We start from the raw sequence: 21,259 nt of genomic DNA, 5'->3' as shown, positions 1-21,259 counted from the left end.
GGTTGCCATTACTGACATTGGCTGATTATTCCACATTCTTTTAAATAACTGAAATTAATCCAGTTGCTGTGACAGCATTTGACTCATGTCTCTGGGTCTCTAGATTACTGGCCCTGTAAAATAACCATTACCCTGTAATCATTGTGATTTGTAATGTTTTGGTTTCCTTACGAATGCAAGTTTGCATTTATGCCTGGGATTATCTTGTTGTGGCGGGATCTGCCACGGGAGATTTGGGGGTCCAACCAAGAGTCCATTGACTTTTTGGCAGGATTGGACACTCCTGGCAGTCGGCAGAGTTGCAAAATCCTTCCCTTTTCTTTGTTTGCAAAGCGAGTGTTCCTCCGTGATTAACAACTAGTTTATCCAGTCAGAATTTCAGGGACATAATCAGTGTGGTGAATGTAACATGGTAATTCACACTATATTTTTGTAAGCGCAGTAGCGTTATCTGACCACTAGGGGAGTAGCTCTGGGAATGCTCAGGAGCTTGTACAGGGCTCCACCCTTGGCTCCGCCCATGACTCCTCCCCCTTGTGCTGCTGTATAAATACCCTTGTCCAGAGTCAGCCTGCAGTTCACCGAGAGTTCATCAACGGGTAACAGGCTGGCTCTGTAGTAAGTAGATTAAAGCCTATATTCATATCGGAAAACACGTGTCTGGTGAATTGATGGTTCCATCAATCAGTAAGGTCCCAGTTCGATTGCGAGTGTTTCCCACATAGATTTGAGCCAGAGCAGCAAATTAAGACCTGTTCAATGGCCTCAGTTCCCGTTGGTGGGGAAAAGGATGTCAGTTTGGGTATCTGCTACTGGTTTGTACTTACTGACTTCCCAGCATTCACTTTTGTTTCTGCACACATTATAATCAGTTCTGCAGTGACAGCATTGGATTATTATGGATAGCTGACACTTTCTTTCTAACAGTTGTTTATTTGTAAGGAAGAACCACACAGAGATAGGATGGAAAACCATGATTATAAATTGCATGATTTGCACTTTCATGTCGATGATTATCATATACAAACCTGTGAGTTTCAAACATAGAGGAGACTTCAAGATAGTTAAATATAAGCTGAACATTGTATTACTGTAAAATCTAAATACTGTGAGCGGGATTCACTGTCAGCCCACGCTGAAATCGTGAAACGTGATTGTGCGGAGAATAGCCTCCAAGCCAAAATCACGGTAGGTGTCAGTTTGATGCCAAATTAGGATCTTCCGGCACCTGGAAAAAGACGGAAATGTTTTGCTCGTCATGCGGCTTTCAAGCACCGTTAGCATATCATTAACGGGCCTGACCTGTATTCTCCGGGGCCTCTGCGATTCACCGCCACTGATGGGCTGAGTTTCCGATGGCGTGGTTCACTTGTGGTCTCAGAGGTTGGGAACCCGGCGTGGTGGCTGCGATCTGTGTCCAGTGCCACCACAGTCAGCTGGGGGCCGTGCTGCTGGCTGGGGGTCTTCCACGAGGGCTGGTGGGACTGGTGGGGGGGTGGCCAGGGGGACAGTATTTGGCAGGTCAAGTCCGCGCACGGCCGGCGCCATGTTTTACGGTTGCTGTGGGCCGTCACTGTGCGCTATGGACCCGGCCATTCTCCAGCCCTTTTTGTCATGGGAGCCGGGAGTTTTACTCGGCGTAGCTGCTAGCCCCTCACCGGTCGTAGGATCGGTGAGGGTCCGGCGCCGATTTTTCCCGTTATAAGTTGCCACAGTCGCCACGCTTGTGTCGGCACTTAGTCTCAAAATTAGTGAATCCAGCCCTGTTTGTGTGATATTTCTGTTGCATTGGTGAACTAAAATAAAAACCAAAAATGTACTTTAATTTACTGTACATAGCTGACCATCCATGTATCCCAACAGTGTGGATAATAAGAAAAATTAATCTGGCAACTCTTTACTGAACATGCTTTGCAATGAAGCTCTACATGTTTAAAGCATTTTTCTCTCTTGTGATCTCCCTCTGCCAAATGTCACCCAATGGGCTGCTCTTAGCATTGTCCTTCGGGACTAGGAGGGCCATGGTCCACCTTTGCTAGTCATCCCTGTCCATAGGCTTGGGAAACAACAGCAATTTGGTAAGGGACCGCATGTCTCAAAACTTCTTTGTATTGTTAATCCGATTCCACACAATATACATCCAGTCAGAGTGGTAGCGGATAGAAATAGCTTTTCACCATGAAACTTAACTGAAGTTGTGTTGCCCATACTCCTTTCCATCTGTGGGGAAGCTCCAATGTATTATTTGGTGTCAACTCATCTGTGGTGAATGTATTATGACAGCCATTCACCACTGTAGTGCAATGTACTATGTTGTTGTCCTTGCAGGCTCCACCTATGGGCCATTGTATTGTATTACACCACTTTGTATCAGGTTGTGCCCTTGTGGGCTCCGCCCCTGGCTCCGCCCCCTTGAGGGGAGGTATATAGAACTGCTGCCCTGCAGGTGGCTCTCAGTACAGAGCAGTCGCAGGCAGGCACAGTTCTAGCTGATTAAAGCCACTGTTCACTTCAACTCTCCGTCTCGTGTGGATTGATGGTCGCATCAATTTAATCAGTTACAACATCGCGCTGGAAGCAGCCCTCAAACCTGACCGACTGGAGCTGGACCCACAGGCAGCTGAAGCCAAATGGATCTTTTCGCACTGGCTCCGATGTTTCAAGGCCTACCTCGCCGCCTCCTCCTCGCCCTCCGTCACCGACGAACAGAAGCTGAGCCTCCTCCACGCCCGGGTGAGCCATCGCATCTCCGTGCAAATCGAGGAAGCGACCACATACGCAGATGCGGTCGCGATCCTGACACGGCAATACATGAGGCCGGTAAACGAAGTGTACGCGCGGCATTGCCTCACCACTCGTCGCCAACGCCCCGGGGAATCGCTGAAGGAGTACCTACGCGACCTGAAAGTACTCGCGCGAAACTGCAACTACAAGGCCGTCACGGCCTCACAACACATGGAACTCGCCATCCGGAACGCCTATGTGGCTGGAGTCCGGTCCAACTACGTCAGACAGCGCCTGCTCGAGAAGGGCGCCCTCGACCTTGAAGAAACGATAAAACTAGCCACCTCCCTAGAAGTAGCGTTTCAAAGCCTCAACGCTTTCCCTTCCGATCACGCGACCCCTCGTGGACTGCCGACCAGAGAGTACCCCAGGCCTGTGCCGCGTGGCTGCCCGCACAACCCATGGGGCTACCCTACTATTTCTGCGGCCAGCACCAGCACCCCAGGCAGTGTTGCCCGGCTCGGAACGTGAACTGTAGCGGCTGCGGCAAGAAAGGACACTTTGCCAAAGTTTGCCTAGCCAGGTCCAAGTCCTCCAAATCACAGGCCTGACTGTTGGACTCACAGGCCCGCAGACCCCACAGCGTGGCTGCGTGCCTGCCAGTTCCGCCCCCTTCGGACGCGTCACCCGCCTGAGGTTGTCCATGGGGGCAGCCATCTCCGACTCTGCACAACAGGTGCGACTCACGGGGCCCACCATCTTGGCAGCCATCACCCACGCGGTTTGTCCCCAACTATGCGGACAAAGCCCGCCCACTGATCAAGGCTACCATCTTCCCGCCAGGCCTTAAGCCGCATCAAGGCCGATATTGTCAAAGCCGCAATGCATGCGGTAGACGTGTCCATCCCTTTCCAGGTGGAGAGCGACACGTCAGAAGTCGCCCTTGCTGCTACCCTTAATCAGGCAGGCCCGTAGCCTTTTTCTCCCGAACCCTCAACGCCTCCGAGATTCGACACTCCTCAGTCAAAAAAGAAGCTCAAGCCATTGTGCAAGCTATACGGCACTAGAGGCACTACCCCGCTGGTAGGAGGTTTACCCTCGTCACTGACCAACGGTGGGTAGCTTTCATGTTCATCAACACACAGCGGGGCAAGATCAAGAACGATAAAATCTTGAGGTGGAGGATCGAACTCTCCACCTATAATTATGATATTGTGTATCATCCTGGGAAGCCCAACGAGCCCCCAGAATCCCTGTCCCGCAGCACATGCGCCAGTGTGCAAGATGTCAGCCTCCGGGCCATCCACAACGACCTCTGCCACCCGGGGGTCACCCGGCTTCTCCACTACATCAAGGCCCGCAACCTTCCCAACTCCGCCGAGGAAGTCAGGGCCATGACCAGGGACTGCCAAATCTGCACGGAGTGTAATCCGCACTTCTATCAACCTGATAAGGCTGGTGAAGGCATCCCGGCCCTTTGAGCACCTCAGTATCGACTTCAAAGGGCCCCTCTCCTCTACCAACCGCGACGCATATTTTCTTAACGTCGTTGACGAGTTCTCCCGCTTCTGCTTTGCAATCCCTTTCCCCGACGTGACCGCAGCCACCATCATTAGGGCCCTACATAGTATCTTCACCTTGTTCGGTTTCCCCACTTATGTCCACAGTGACCGGGGATCCTTGTTTATGAGCGACGAACTGCGTTAGTACCTGCTCGGAAAGGGCATCGCCTCGAGCAACACTACCAGTTACAACCCCCAGGGAAACGGACAGGTGGAGAAGGAGAATGCAACGGTATGGAAGGCTGTCCTCCTGGCCCTACGGTTCTGGAGTCTCCCAGTTTCCCGCTGGCAGGAGGTCCTCCCCGACGCGCTCCACTCCATTAGGTCACTTCTTTGCACAGCCACGAACGAGACCCCTCATGACTGCCTACTTGTTTTCCCGAGGAAATCCACCTCCGGGGTCTCACTTCCAGCCTGGCTAATGACACAGGGGCCCGTACTCCTCCGAAAACATGTGAGGAGCCATAAATCCGACCCCCTGGTCGAGTGGGTTCAGCTCCTTCACGCCAACCCCTAGTATGCCTATGTGGCGCACCACGACGGCCGTCAAGATACAGTCTTCCTCCGGGACCTGGCACCTGCAGGATCCCCTATGACCACCACCTACCCCTCCAACCTACACCGAACAGCGCCCCTGCCCCTACATGGCCTCCACACCCCCTTCTATACCCTCTTCCCCCATCGCCGACCTACAGGGATGAAGCTCCAGAAGACATGCTCTCGGAGTCCACACCCGTGCCCGCATCGACGACTTGAACACCCGTGCCCGCAGCGAAACCAGAACTCAGGCGATTGCAGTGCATGGTCAGGGTGGCAGACAGACTCAACTTGTGAGCCACTTCACCCCCGCTGGACTTCAATTTTTTAACAGGGGGTGAATGTGGTGAATGTATTATGACAGCCATTCACCATTGTATTGCATTGTAGTATGTTGTTGCCCTTGCGGGCTCCACCTATGGACCATTGTATTGTATTACACCACTTTGTATCAGGTTGATGCCCTTGTGGGCTCCGCCCCTGGCTCTGCCCCTTTGAGGGGAGGTATATTGAGCTGCTGCCCTGCAGGCGGCTCTCAGTGCAGAGCAGTCGCAGGCAAGCACAGTTCAAGCTGATTAAAGCTACAGTTCACTTCAACACTCGTGTGGATTGATCCTCATAGCCTGTTAGGTTAATGTACTATATGAAGCATTATGATGAAGACCTGTGTAAGTGTCGTTCCTGTTTATTTCCTTTGTTCCCATTGATGTGTTGGCAGGCTGGGTCAATGTGGACTGTGCTTGATGCAGTGTAGCGAGAGACAGACTTCCAGCACTTGATGAGATGCAACACGATTTTATTTAATATCTAACTATTATACATGTTCAACTGTGGGTTGACATTATGCTGACTTGACTGGAGACATGACACTAGCCTGACCAGACTTACTAACTACCACATGGTGTTTGCACTGGCTAGCTCACGAACTCTGACTGTCTCAGAGGCTGGATCCCCAGAGAGCGGGAAAACTGATGTCTTCTGGCTTTATAGTGGTCGTGTCCTGTCTGGTGATTGGCTGCTCTGTTCTGTGTGCTTACTGGTCATCCTGTGTGCCAATCACTGCCTGTCTGCACTCCATTATATACATAGATGTATATTGTGACACCCATTTCTTTTGTTATTTTATTATTTCGGTCTGTTAACTCATAATCGGGATGTATCTTAAAGCAAAATTCTCAACGTTGAAACAGCCTGCTTGTCAGGACATTGTGTTCCCAGGTTTTTTTTTGAAGAGAAAGGCCAGATTCCTCGGCATCGAGTGGATCTTAGGAACCAGGTTTGGAGGGAGTCAGATCGATTAGTTGGCTGACAACCAGTGGGTTGGCCGGGGACAGTGTTCTGCCTGATGACGGTCAGTGATTGGTTCTTGCCTGATGCTTTCTTAGAAAACTGGACAGAAGTATTTAGACCTTGGAAGTGAAAAGAACACTCTCTCTCTCCTGCTTGCTGAAATGAAGGAACTGCTTTATTGTTCTGACAGCAGTGAGTGGCTGGCACATCCTTGCTCTGAACTTGGAATGATGCTAAGTCTGCAGAGAAGGTAGACAATCTTGCCAGAGAAAACCATCTCAAACCTAGAAGGAAGAAGTATCAAAACAAAAGCGGAACTTCAGAAAAACACTAATTAGAAGTCATCCCAGTGCATCAAAGAACTTTATCCTTTTATTTTTATTAATATTTTATTATTTTATTTCTCTGTGTTGTTTGACTGTGTGTGCGTGTGTGTAGAGAGAGCGTGGGTAGAGTCCAAGGGTCGATTCCCGGTTTGGGTCACTGTCTGTGCGGAGTCTGTACGTTCTCCCCATGTCTGTGTGGTTTCCTCCGGATGCCCCCGTTTCCTTCCACAAGTCCCGAAAGACATGCTTGTTAGGAGAATTGGACATTCTGCATTCTCCCTCAGTGTACCCGAACAGGCGCCGGAATGTGACGACTTGGGGATTTTGACAGTAACTTCATTGCAATATTAATGTAAGCCTACTTGTGACAATAAAAAAGATGATTATTATTATCATTAGTTAGAAAATGGTGGGGGGGGGTGGGGGTTGAGAAAGGGGTATTAGATAGTTACAGTTTCTGTCCATTTAGTTGTAAAACTACATGATAAAAGGTTGCCTGGTCACTGCAGTTTATTGGACTCAGCCAAGGACCTCGAGTATTTTAAATAAAATCTTATTTCACCTCAGTTGCGACTCCAGGTAAAGTGGGGCTGTCAGAGGATGACAGGGTGTCGTGACAGAATTGACCAGGGTGTCGTGACAGCTGTCTCATGTCATTCTGCAATGGGGGAAACTTACCATTCTCTGACATGTTGCTGCTGATTCATTTCAGGCATGTTAATTTCGGCCGGTGGCAGTACTTCCCAATAAGAAAGGAACAAAATGGAACATTTGTGAGCGATCAAAGCCTCTTTCTCCTGGTAGGGTGATGAAATCAGGAGTGATGGTTCCCTAAAGGGAAACTTAGTCCTATAATAACATAATAATCTTTATTGTCACAAGGAGATTTACATTAACACAGCAATGAAGTTACTGTGAAAATCCCCTCGTCACCACACTCCGGCGCCTATTCGGGTAAACATAGGGAGAATTCAGAATATCCAATTCACCTCACAGCACGTCTTTTGGGACTTGTGGGAGGAAACCAGCATACCTGGAGGAAATCCATGCAGACACAGGGAGAACGTGCAGACTCCGCACAGGCCAGGAATCGAACTTGGGACACTGGAGCTGTGAAGCAACAGTGCTAGCCACTGTACTGCCGTGCTGCTCACACGTTTGTATTGGTCTGTGTTCGTTGAGCAGTCGGATTAATAAAATGATTTTAGTTCTCCCAGACTAGTGGAGTAATAGCCATGCTTCTGCTCCCTGACATGACATCTAATGGAGAGTATGCTTACATTGCGACTGGAGAGAGTCCCAGACTGACATAATGCCATCTGCAATCAAAGAGCATGTTGACATCCAATCAAAAATTGCGGAAGCACACCATAGCACAGAGCCAACACTACTTAGGAAAAAGGAGAGAACATTACTGGGAAAGGTAGAATGTTAGAAATGGTATAAAGGTTATAAAGGTTTCCTGGAGAATCGCTCGCACGGGATTTAGGCAGCGCGGCTGGGGGCCATTGGCAGAGACCCTCCCAGCGATGCTCCGGTTCCGAACGGCCTAATTCCAGATGGCGTGGTTCGAACCACGCCCGGCCGGTTGGGACTCTCGCGCGACAACTGCGGACTCAGTCCGCGGCCACACTGGTGGGGGATGGGGGGAAATCAAGTACCGGGGGGGGGGGGGGGGTGCCTTATGGGTGGCCGGGGCGGCGATCGGGCGGGTTAGATGGAGCGACGTGGGGCAGATCGTTGGGACCTTTGTTGGTCCAGGTCCGCCGGCTGAGTCCGCCATCCTGTTTGGCGGGCTGCTGGTATCGGATGTGCGGGGGCCCGTTCGCGCAGTGAAAGCTGCAAGAAGCACTCCGGGGCCCTGCCAGCCCCATGCAGGTAGGTGAATAAGTCTTAAGTTTTATGAGGAAAGTCTGGTGTCAAAGGCCAGCGTTTTACGATGGCATGGGGACATCGCCCCATTTTTGGCGAATCCAGCCCCTTGTGTTGACTTTCAGGAATTCTGAAGCCAGGTGAGTAGTTATTGATAGGGTGCATCTATAGGGTGTACCATTCCTACCTGCATTACCAGAACTGGATTGCCCAGCAGATGTTTTGTTAACGCACACACTAATGATTTCTTTTTTGTTTGATGATTTCACCCTGCCTCAGGTGCACCAACCTGGAATGTATTTATGATCAACTCCGAACGAGAAAGGTGCAATTGATGGTGCAGCTACTGGAGAGGATGGAGAGCAGCTACTTCCCAGTGTTCAAAACTATGTTCAGTGACGTTGTTACAGGTTAGGCCTCGGGTTCCATCCCTAATGAAAGAAATTTCCCCTGAACACCCAAATAGTGTTGCTGCACTGCAAAGGAAGCTTTCATTCCCGATATTGTGTGCATATTATTATATTGACTTGCGATTTCACATTTTTCAGCCACTTCCATTGTGATGTACATAAAGACAGAGTACGGATTGTATGCCGGGTTGATGTTTATTTACAAAACTGCTTTGTTGAGCTGGAAGCAAAATACAAACACTCGGCAGGTCAGGCTGTATCTGTGCAGAGAGAAGCAACGTTACTGTTTCAGGTTAATGATATTTCATTGGTTCAATCATCAGCCTTCCACACCTCCTGCATCCCAACCCACTGAGATGTCAGGGACTAGAGGCTTCCTGGAGGTGCCCATCTAGTGGCAGACTTGGGGATTGGGTAGTGGGCCGATGTTTCAGGGAGGTTTTGAGGCTCTCCCTGTTGCAGCTTCAGGCTGGCCTATGACAGTGGTTCCCCATCCACAATTTTGGACTGGTTGCTGCAGACACTTTTAAATATTATACTTGTTGAAGAGAGGGCGGCTCAAAAAGGGGGCGCTCACCCTCTCAGTAACCTGGCTGGCAGGCTACTCTTTCTTGAAGTGCTGAGGGATCTCCTACTGACCCTCAAGCTTTGAGAGCTCACCCACCATTTTTAACTGGATGGTGGTTCTGCCCTTTGGCCACTAATTAGCCAATTCAGGGATAAGCACCACCAGGTGACTGATCCTCACAGGGCAGAGTTGTGCCTCTCATGTGCCCCTTATATCAGGATCCCAATACACGAGGCAGAATCCTGGCTATTAACTCTGTTTTCTCTCTCAACAGATGCCTACTTGACCCATTGAGTGTGTCCAGTCTTGTCTGATTTAATTTCAGATTTACACCATTTGCAATATTTTATTTGTGGCCCACAGCTGTTTTATGAATGGTGTAAATGTTGTTGATCGGGAACTTCGTTCCAGTCAATTGATAGACACAACGGGCGTGATTCAACTAATTGGGAACAAAGTCCCCTAGCGAGTGGATTTAGCCGTGTATTTTCCAGCACTCGCAGCGCCCAGTTTAGTGGGAGAACGGGACACTGTTTTTAAATGGCATCCCTATCTCCGAGGCACCCAAAGCCACCCCTGACCGCCGCCTCCCAACCGAAACACATTATGGGAGGAGATCCACCTACCCCAAACCCTCCCCAACACCCATGCAGGGCATCCCCAGCCTGATCGCACGCATGTAAAAAATGCAAAATGGCACCTTGGCAGTGCCAACCTGATAACCTGGCAGTGTCCCTGCCAGCTGGCAGCACTATCTGGGCATCTTGGCTGTGCCAGATGGCACCAGCAGCACCAAGGCACCACCCTGCCCTGGGGATGAATCCCAAAGCCTCAGGTACCTCAGGAATCTGCACATTAGAGTGAGACTAGCTGCCTCACTCCAATATGCAGATTTGTTAAAAACTGACCCGCTCACAATGGGCGGAATTTACATCGCAATGTCTTGCAAAATCACATTCGATCTTGCAAGGCGCTGTGAACCGTTGATTCCCGGAGCAGGGCCTCCCGGCCTTTATTGGCTTTTGTGCCGTGGCGAGCTGCTTTTCGGGCGCAGCATGGCCATTGGATCGTGCCCAACATCTTTAACTTTTAAATCAAATCACTGTTTTATTGAAAACAACATAAGATCCCAATGCTTATCACTACTACAAGAGAGGTTTTATCATACACTGCAACAAAAACACACAAATGATTCTACTTTCCTTTGCTACAACTACAATTTCCCAAGCATTGCTTACACTGTTAATACTTATCTAAATTCTCGTAGTGGGATTGTGGAGGACGCCATTACCTCATCGCATTGGCCAGATACAAGTTGTGATCTGATTCTGTCTTGAAGCTGGAGGCTTGTGGCTTTTTCCTTCTGCAATGTTGTCCCTCGAGGTTTCGCTGATGAAATCTCTTTGTCTCTCCTTATACAGATCTCGCTGGCACTGATCTCATACTTTCAGCCCTGTGCTCACAGGGCAGTACCAGTCAATCTATGTATTTTATGGTAACAAATACTCAAAGTGTCGTGACCCACACAGCAATTGAGTATTTCTTCTCAGGAGCATGACACACAGGGGTTTCTATTCAATCACTGTCTGTCGAAGGCATAGCATCAGCCAATGTCCAATCAGTTCCTGTGCCTTCAGCTGATTACGATCTCCCCTGAGGGTCTCTAGCTATCCAGCATCCTTTTGCAGAAACTGTATCCCCAGAAAGTATCCAGAAAGTTCCAAAAACCCCCTTTCTTTAGTATCTTTGTTACTTGGCCATCAGGCCAATCCCATCAGGCCACAGTGTCTATTGAAACTTGGCCTATTTCCCAGTAGGCTTAGGGCCAGGGTTACAATGTTTAAAAGAGCTGCAAAAGATGTATGGTTAAATGCGTTATGGACCGAAAATAATAGGGTGGCACGGTAGCAAAGTGGTTAGCACTGTTGCTTCACAGCTCCAGGGCCCCAGTTGCGATTCCCGACTTGGGTCACTGTCTGTGCGGAATCCGCACGTTCCTCCCATGACTGCGTGCGTTTCCTCCGGGTGCTCCGGTTTCCTCCCACATTCCAATGATCTGCAGGTTAGATGGATTGGTCACGCTAAATTGTCCAAAAAAAAACATCGGTTGGGTTCCGGGGATAGGGTGGAGATGTGGGCCTATGTAGGGTGCGCTTTCCAAGGGCCGGTGCAGACACGCTGGGTCGAATGGCCTCCTTAAGCACTGTAAATTCTGTAAATAACCTCGCTGCAAGTAATAAGATGTGACCATCGTGGTCCATTAATTCATTCATCCACTTGCTTTCCTCCTTTTTCTTACTGTATATATTTCTCACGACTTGGGGATTTTCAGGTGTTTTCTCAGTTGACACGGTACGACCCGAGACTGCAAAGTAGCAAATCTTGCCCTGAATTTCGAAGCCCTGTTATTTTAATGAACCAATATCCCAATTGCTGTGAATGCTGAGACAGCCCTGCCTTAAAGCGTTCTCTTATTTCTCACCGGTTTTCAACAAGACAAAGAAATAGTGGAAATTGTCAGCGGTGTGTATACAAGTAGGAAGGAGGCCACTATCCTGGGTGGCATGTCCCATGTTGAAGTGCCCAGCATAAGGGACAATTGTAAACCTGCTAACCTGTCACCTGTAATAAACTCATGTGTGCTTGGAGAGGTTTTGTTTTGTATAATTTGGGGTTATTTTATTATCTACTGCCAGCTCTGACCGAGGCGAGGGATATTAATATGCACTTGAAGCCACTCCAGCGCTATTTCGAGGATATTGAGAACGTGGAGTTCAATGAGGTGAAGCCCCTGATTAGCTGCCTCTTGCACTTGATGTGCCTGATCTGGGCTAGATCCACGTACTACAACACTCCGGCACGTATCATAGTCCTTCTGCAGGAGAGCTGCAACCTCCTCATCCAGCAGGTACGATGTTTTGAAACTGCTGTGTGAAAACTCTTTACTCTGTAGCCCTTCTATTTTCAAAGACCCCTGACCCCACCCAGCCCTTTCTTCTCTCAACGTTGGCTTGGTTATTACCACCCTGAGAAACGGTATTCAGGACATAGCACACTTCCCTATTTTTTGCTGTTTCTCTTCCAGTTCCCTCCCCATCTCTCCTCAAAGGTATTAACTTTTACTGGGGTACTAATGTCAGCAGCCTTGCAGCATATTACCTATTTGGCTAAATGCAAACTGTTGCTGTCCTCCATCTGCAAGTTCAGATTCAATCAGAAGCAGAAAAACAGAGGATCTGGTCATTGTAAGTTTGCTGTTAGCGGGAGATCGTTGTGTACAAGATGACTGCTGGGTTTCCTACAATACAGCTTGCATGTTAGGGGCAATATGGCCTTGTGATATTGTCACTGGCTAAGTGATCCAGAGACCCAGGCTATAAGACCATAATTCTAGGAATAGAATTAGGCCATTCGACCCATTGAATCTACTCTGCCATTCAATCATGGCTGATATGTTTCTCCTCCTGTCTTCTCCCCATAACCCCTGATCCACTTGTTAATCAAGAACCTATCTATCTTTGTCTTAAAGACACTCAGTGATTTGGCTTCCACAGCCTTCTGCGCCAAAGAGTTCCAATGATTCACCACCCTCTGGCTGAAGAAATTGCTCCTCATCTCTGTTTTAAAGGATCATCCCTTCAGTTTTTCCTACTATTGGAAACATGCTCTCCACGTCCACTCTATCCAGGCCTTGCAGTATCCTGTAAGTCTCAATAAGATCCCCCCTCATTCATCTAAACTCCAATGAGTGCAGACCCAGAGTCCTCAACTGCTCCTCACATGACAAGTTCTTCATTCCAGGGATCATTTTTGTGAACATCCTCTGGATCCTTTCTAAGACCAGCACATCCTTCCTTAGATACAGGGCCCAAAAGTGCTCACAATACTCCAAATGGGGTCTGACCAGAGCCTTATACAGACTCAGAAGTACATCCCTGGTCTTGTATTCTAGCCCTCTCAACATGAATGCTAACATTGCATTTGTCTTCCTAACTGCCGACTGAACCTGCATGCTAACCTGAAGAGAATCTTGAACTAGGACTCCTAAGTCACTTTGTGCTTCTGATTTCCTCAGCATTTCCCCATTTAGAAAATAGTCTATGCCTCCATTCTTCCGACCAAAGTGAACAACCTCATATTTTTCCACATTTGGTGGGATTCTCCGGCGCTCTCACTGGCCGTAGGATCCTCCAACCCGGCAGTCGGCCAATTGGGTTTCCCATTGTGGGCACCCCCACGCCGACGGGAAATCTGCAGGCATGAGTGCGCTGCCGATGAAGCAGAGGATCTCGCCGACAGATAATCCAGCCATTGTATTCCTCTGCCACTTTGCCGACTCTCCTAGCCTGTCCAAGTCCTTCTTCAGACCCTTGCTTCCTCAATACTACCTATCCCTCTGCATGGGCTGGATTCTCCGCCATTGGGAAGCTTCGTTTTGCCAGCAGCATGGGGGTTTCCCGACGGCATGGGGCTGCCATACAATGGGATACCCCATTGACCATCCGGTGTAACGGAGCATCCCGTCGGCACGCTGAACCAGAAATCTGGCACGGCGGGACGGAGAATCCAGCCCCATATCTTTATATCATTTCAAACTTAGCATCGGTGCCATCAGTTCCTTCTTCAAGATTGTTAGTGTTTTGGCTAATGCTTTGGTGACATGGATTTAAATCCCACCACGGCAGCTGGTGGAATTTAAATTCAGTTAATAAAATTTGGAATTGAAAAGCTAGTCTCAGTAATGGTGACCATGACAGGTATCATCGATTGTTGTAAAAACCCATCTGGTTCACTAATGTCCCTTTAGGGAAGGAAATCTGCTATCCTTACCCAGTCTGGCCTACATGTGACTCCAGACCCATGGCAAAGTGGGTGACTTGTAACTGCCCTCTGAAATGGCCTAGCGAACCACGCAGTTCAAGGGCAATTAGGGATGGGCAACAAATGTTGGCTTTGCCAGCGATGCCCACATCCCATGACAGAATAAAAATAATTTACAATAGTGACTACACTTCAAAAATCACTTTCTTCATTTTAAAGTCCTTTGGGATGTCCCAAGGCTGTGAAAGATATTCAATAAATGGTAGATTTTCTTCCTTAAATGAGACTCTTAATAATGTATTTGTGAGTAAATTAATATTTACTTATCATTGCCTTGTTATCAGCTTGTTGTTCAGTTCAGCATGGTTTGTGAGTCCATAGCTTTGACCAATATTTTACTGTGCCCTTGCAGTAGCTTCTGGTACCATCTGAGTCTTCCACTTCCTTCTGATTGTTCCCATTTCTTTGGTACAAGATGCTGCACAGTCTTCTGCAAATGCTAGTGAGGGTGTGCAACTGAGCCAGGTGGGGACTGAAACATTAGTTTTCATGTCATAATCGAGATTGAGCATGCGTGCTGCAATACAAAATATCCCCATGCCCATTTCAGCCAATTTGACTTTGATAATGGACTACAACATTCTTGAGAGCTCCTTGTGCCTCATCATTGTACCTGTGCCATTTTTGCATGTTGCAGTCTCGCATATATCTCAATCCAGAGGACATCCTGAAAGGCGAAGTGGAGGAAAGCTTGAGCAAGTTACGGGACTCTGTTGACATCTTCTGCCTTTTCAAAGAAACTTTTGATGAAAAGCGAGGGAATCTGCAGAGGTACTGCAAGGAAGGTGAAAGCGTGAAAGAGTGGGACTTTAATTCTCTCCTGATCTTTGCCCGCATGAATTGCTACCTCAACAGACTTGAGAAGATCGAGGTAAGGATTACAACAATGGGACGATGATGTGCGTTTGAACCCAGTATGAAAATGATTCTTACAAATGTATCCCTTATGTCAGTGTGGAATCTAGGTACTTGAGAAGTTTCAGGTTATCAATTTTAGACGCCACTATTTAAATTTGCTGTTCTGCATAGGTTGATGATTTGAATCTGACTCAGATCTGCTGAGTGATGCAGGTAGCAGAATCCAACAATATTACCATTTCTTTCATCTTATTAATTCTCCAAGGTACTTACTGCAGAACATGAAAAATGTGGAAGCTAACAAGAAGGGATTGGAATTGGTCATCAATGGGGCGCAAGGGTTAGCACTGCTGCCTCACAGCACTGAGGATCCGGTTCGATCCCGGCCCCGGGTCACTGTCCGTGTGGAGTTTGCACATTCTCCCCGTGTCTGCGTGGGCCTCACCCCACAACACAAAGATGTGCAGGTTAGGCGGATTGGCCACACTAAATTGCCCCTTAACTGGAAAACATAATTGGGTACTCTAAATTTATTAAATAAATACATTTTAAGAAAGGAATTGATCATCAGCCCTTACTTTCCATGGGACCATGTACCTAGGCAATTTATTTAAAATCCAGCAACTGCGACAATATTTCCCTATGAGCCTTGAAAGTAATTGAATGAAATTCCAGAATATCAATATCATTTTAGAGCATCTATTATTCCAATCCATTGAAGTGCATTCCACAGATATTCCGATGGGTACCTCGCATAGCAGCCTGCTTCCCATTGTGTATTTAGTAATCTCTATCTCCATTTGCACTTAAAAGATCCAGCCACATTCTTAATAGATAGATTTTCTCTTCTGAAATAGTCTATGATCAATATTATATACAGGGATAGTGACTCTCATTGGTGCAATTCAATTTCTCTTTTCTACCATTGTTGAATGTCAGTGCCAAGGTATAATTAATTCCTTTGGACACCTTTTGAGTTATGGGCGTGGTGATCTGTGTGAGGGATTTCCAGGATGGAAGGCACAAAGATACACAAAGCTCTTTAGAAGAACTAAACTAATTTTATTAAAACTACTAAATTTGAGTTTGGCACTTATTCTGAATAGCAAACACACATGTAAGAATTAAACTACAGTCACTCACTAAAACTATATTTACTAATTATAACTATTATATCTTAACTAACTCTGCAAAATACTATGAATCTTACTTTCATCAGCTCCAGTCTCATCTCCTCCCCCTAGTTTAAGAGCCAGAGCAATTTATGCAGTAGTACTGTTCCTTAGCTCCCTCTAGTGGCTAGGCTTAACATAACATTAACTCTTCACATGCTGTACATTTGTATAATGTCACAATGGGTTGATTCAAAACAAATGTAAATTCCCTATGAGCAAATATTAATTCATGTCCTTTCAGAAGAATTTAATCAAAAGGATATTTACTGCTTTTAATTTTCTGGTAAAAGGGGGCATTTCAAAATCTTTGATCATGCTTAAGGCTTTTTCATTGCTATTGCTATCCTCAAGTTCGACTTGCGGTCCAAGCCATTTTCAGTCTTCTCAGTTTTTCTTGATAGGAGTTGAATCATGCCGTCTGAGTTCTGAGCCTGAGTTGTGAGTTTGTCTTTGTTTGTCAGTGTTAAATATTGCAAACACTCTCACTGTTGTTCTTAAAAGCAGGAGAAACACTGATGATGATGAGTGAGACAGTGTCAAGCTGGAGTGGAAATATGCTGTTAGGGCTCAACCTTTCATGAGGCAAAAAACCTCTGTTGCCCACCTCTGAATTAATGCTGTGCATTAAAGGGCCTTCTCTATTTCTTTGTTATGTATGAATCTAGAATTTGGTCCATTGGTCCATGGAGTCACCTTTTCTTTTAGTAGAATTAACCTGTGTTTTGCCTCTTTATCTGCAATGTGCAGAATACTAAGTCGATCTAATGTAATTGAAAGTGACTTCTTCATTGAGTCTGTTTGGAGAGTGCAAACAAATATCCTTCCAGTTTTCCTGCCCTCACAATCTTTAAAGGAAACATATTTTTGTTCATATAATATTCCACTCCATTTTGTTTGAGTCATTTCTTTGTATGGTTCCACCTAAGTCCCAGATACACTACTCCCCCAACTCTCCAAAGTGTTGAACATCAATGAATGTGCTCTACAAGGTGGGGAGATGGTGGCGCAGTGGTAATGTCACTTCCCAAGTAATTCATAGAATTCCTAGAATTCCTCCAGAGCAGAAGGAGGCTATTCAGCCCATCGAGTCTGCACCGAGCCTCCGAAAGAGCACTTTGCCTAGGCCCACTCCCCTGCCCTATCCTCATAACTCCCATCACCCCAAGCTAACCTGCAGATCTTTGGATACTAAGGGACAATTTTAACATGACCAGTCTATCTAACCTGCACATCTTTGGACTGTGGGAGGAAACCGGAGCACGTGGAGGAAACCCACTCAGACACGGGGAGAGCATGCAAACTCCACACAAGCAGCAACCCAAGACTGGAACTGAATAGGGTCCCTGGTGTTGTGAGGCAGCAGCGTCAGCCACTGTGCCACCTAATATGGAGTCCCAGTGTGACACTCTGGGAACACGGGTTCAAATACCACATGGTATGGTGGAATTTAAATTCAATTAATAAATCTCAAATTGAAGGTTAGTCATCAGTAATGGAGATGAAATGAAATGAAAATGAAAATCGCTTATTGTCACGAGTATGCTTCAATGAAGTTACTGTGAAAAGCCCCTAGTCGCCACATTCCGGCGCCTGTCCGGGGAGGCTGGTACGGGAATCGAACCGTGCTGCTGGCCTGCTTGGTCTGCTTTAAAAGCCAGCGATTTAGCTCAGTGAGCTAAACCAGCCCCAGATCAAGTATTGTATAAAAACCCGACCAATTCAACACTGCTCTTTGGCAAAGGAATTGTGCCGTCCTTACCCAACCTGGCCTGGCTTACAGATGACTTCAGAACAACAGCAATGTGGTTGAAGTGGCCAGGCAATGCACTCAGTTGAAGGCCAGTAAGGGATGAGCAATGAATCCTGTCCTTGTCAGTGGTCCCCCATCCACGAAAGGATAAAAACAGTTCACATAATAGGTATCTTAAAATTAAAGCTGATATTATAGAACCATCATGGAATTTACAGTGCAGAAGGAAGCCATTCGGTCCATCGAGTCTGCACTGGCTCTTGGAAAAAGCACCCTACTTAAGCACACGCCTCCACCCTATCCCCGTAACACAGCAACCCCACCTCACCTTTGTGGACACTAAGGGCAATTTATCGTGGACAATCCACCTAACCTGCACATCTTTGGACTGTGGGAGGAAACCAGAGCACCCAGAGGAAACCCACGCAGTCACGGGGAGAATGTACAGACTCCGCACAGACAGAGACCCAAGCCAGGAATCGAACCTGGCATCCTGGAGCGGTGAAGCAACTGTGACGACCCGTTGTGCTACCGTGCTTCCCACATTATGATTAAAGTGACAGTGGATACAAAATTGAAGTGTCAATCTTGAAGTTATTTTACAAGTAACTTTGAGGGTTGGACTAAGGATCCAGAGATATGAGTCCCACCTTGGCTGTTGGGGAATTTACTTTCAGTTAATAAAATAGAAATCAGGAATAAAGAACTTGTCTCAGTAACGTTGGCCATGCGGGTGGCATATTGCGCAGTGGTTATCACTGGGACTGCGCCGCTGAGGACCCGGTTTCGAATTCCGGCCCTGGGTCACTGTCCGTGTGTAGTTTGCACATTCACCCCATGTCTGAGTGGGTTTCACCCCCACAACTCAAAGATGTGCAGCTTAGGTAGATTGCCCCTCAATTGGAAAAAAAAAAAATTAATTGGGATCTCTAAATTAAAAAAAAAGTAAAGTTGGCCACTGAACGACCAGATTGTTGTAAAATTTATCTGGATCACTAACATAATTTCAGGAAGAAAATCCACAATTATTCCCAGAGCTGGCCTGCATGTAACTCCAAATCCAGAAAAATGTGTTTGATTCTTAACTGCCCCTGAACTAGCAGAGGAAGCAATTCAATTGCCTTCAGGAGGGGGGCTTGGGGGCTGACTGTAAATATTGGCCTTGGTAAGAGTGCTCATATCCCAAGACTGTATCAAAAGAGAAATGGTGCGAGATTCTCCGTTTTCCCAGATGCGTGCATCTCGGTGGCGCATCGTTCGCAGGCAGCGGGATTCTCTCTTTCAGCCGCTTGTCCATGGGATTTCCCATTGAAGCCACCGGGAAACCGGCGGGTGGGGGCGTGCCGACAGCGGTTAAAGAGAACCCCAACGGCCAGAGAATTCCTGCCGCGGGGAATGGCTTTTATTCAGACTGGAGAGACGTATGCTATGGTGCTCAGGGCCCATTATAGGGCCATTGTTTTTTTTTGCTGTATATTAATTACCTGGATTTGGGTACACAGGGGTAATTTCAAAGTTTTGCGGATGATCTGAAAGTTCGAAAAGTGGTAAATAATGAAGAGGTGAGTAACAGACGGTAGGAGGACATGGATAAACTGGGCAGACCAGTGACAGATGAAATTTAACCCAGAGAGGTGTAACAGGATACGTATTGGTAGGAAGAATGAGGAAAGGGAATGTGAACTCCGTCAAAAAAGGGATGCCGGAAAGATCTGGAGGTGTTTGTACATAAATCTTTGAAGGATGCAGAACAACTTGAGATGGCTATTCTTAAAATACGTGATCCTTGGCTTTATTGATAAAGCAAGGAACCCATGCTGAACTTTTCTAAAACACTGACTCGGCCTCAGCTGGAATATCTGTTTCATTTTGGGCACTGCACTTTAGGAAGGATGTCAAGGCGAGTGTGCAGAAGAATTATACAACTCTGGTAATCCCTCTTCGCATTCGCCGCCCAATAACAATGCAGCAGGTTTGGAAGGCCTAATGCTCCCCCCACCCCCTCCCCAGGGAATGCAGCAAAACATTAATTTTTACTGCCTGCATCCGGCCCGCCAATGACAGATGGCGATTGTCCCACCTCGACAAATAGGCCTTCGCCACCAAACTAGTGAAATGAAACTTCTGGAGCCTTGCTCAATTCCGGGCTACCTGCCACCCCCAAATACGTAAAGTGGGTTGCTGTTAACTGGATTGGCAGCCGCCCCCACCCCCGCTCCCGGTGGGGAGACGATAAAGTACCCGCATTTTCTTGATTCAATTTATACCCCAAAAATGCACTGAATCTCTGAAGCAGCTCCATTATACTCCCCACCGACGCACTCAGGTCCGAAACATACAATGGCAGATCATCGGCGTATAGGGACACTCTGTGCTCCATCCCCCCCTCACCTCACCATCCCCTTCCACAATCCTGAGCTCCTTAGCGCAACGGCCAAGGGCTCTATAGCCAATGCAAACAGTAAGGGAGACATAGGACACCCCTGCCTCATACCCCGGTACAGTGTGAAATACCCTGAATTCATGCTGTTAGTCTGGACACTCGCCACCGGTTCCTTATACAACAGCTGCACCCACGCCACAAACTTCAGCCCAATTCCAAACCTCTCCAGTACTGCCATCAAATAACCCCACTCTACTCAATCAAACACCTTCTCTGTGTCCCGTGCCACCACCACCTCCATCTCCCTTCCCTCTGCTGGAGAAAGGATCACATTCAGCAACCTCTTCACGTTTGAGAACAACTGTCTTCCCTTCACAAACTCAGACTGGTCCTCCCCAATCACCTTAGGGAGACACCCTTCCAACCTTGACGCCAACACCTTTGCCAGTATTTTTGCATCTACATTCAGCAGAGATATGGGCCTGTACAACACACACTGCACCGGGTCCTTGTCCTTCTTTAGTAGCAATGAGATGGATGCCAGCCCCATCATTTGCGGCAAGACACCCCGACCTATTGCATCCTCAAACATTCCCACCATCAATGGCACCAGCATTTCTTTAAACATCTTATAAAATTCAACCAGGAACCCATTGGGCCCTGCTGCCTTCCCTGTCTGAATCCTCCCAATTGCCTCCTTTATCTCCTGCTCCTCCACCGGTTCCTCCAGCCCTGCCCTACCCTCTTTTCCCAGCCACGGATACTCCAGCCCATCCAGAAATTCCCTCATCCCTGGCTCCTCTTCCGGGGCTCCGACCTATACAGGTCCCTATAAAATTCCTCAAATAATTTATTAATCTGCTCTGGAGCCAACAGCAACTTCCCCATCCTATCCCATACCCGAACTATCACCCTTGCTGCTG

General features: G+C 47.5%; 1 protein-coding gene across 1 annotated transcript in view; it reads left to right on the top strand.

Moving 5' to 3' along the window:
- The window catches only part of LOC119953293 (dynein heavy chain 9, axonemal-like), a 686,444-nt gene that overhangs the window by 32,654 nt on the left and 632,531 nt on the right, over positions 1-21,259 (top strand). Inside the window, exons 4-6 of the mRNA XM_038777408.1 lie at positions 8,591-8,721; positions 11,986-12,197; positions 14,808-15,041. Coding sequence (XP_038633336.1) covers positions 8,591-8,721; positions 11,986-12,197; positions 14,808-15,041 — 577 coding nt within the window. The remainder of the gene's footprint in view (positions 1-8,590; positions 8,722-11,985; positions 12,198-14,807; positions 15,042-21,259) is intronic.

This window comes from Scyliorhinus canicula, chromosome 18, assembly GCF_902713615.1.
Source record: "Scyliorhinus canicula chromosome 18, sScyCan1.1, whole genome shotgun sequence".
Classification (NCBI taxonomy): Eukaryota; Metazoa; Chordata; class Chondrichthyes; order Carcharhiniformes; family Scyliorhinidae; genus Scyliorhinus; species Scyliorhinus canicula.
The sequence above is the reverse complement of the archived record's forward strand: the minus strand, read 5'-3'. Positions and strand labels throughout refer to the sequence as shown.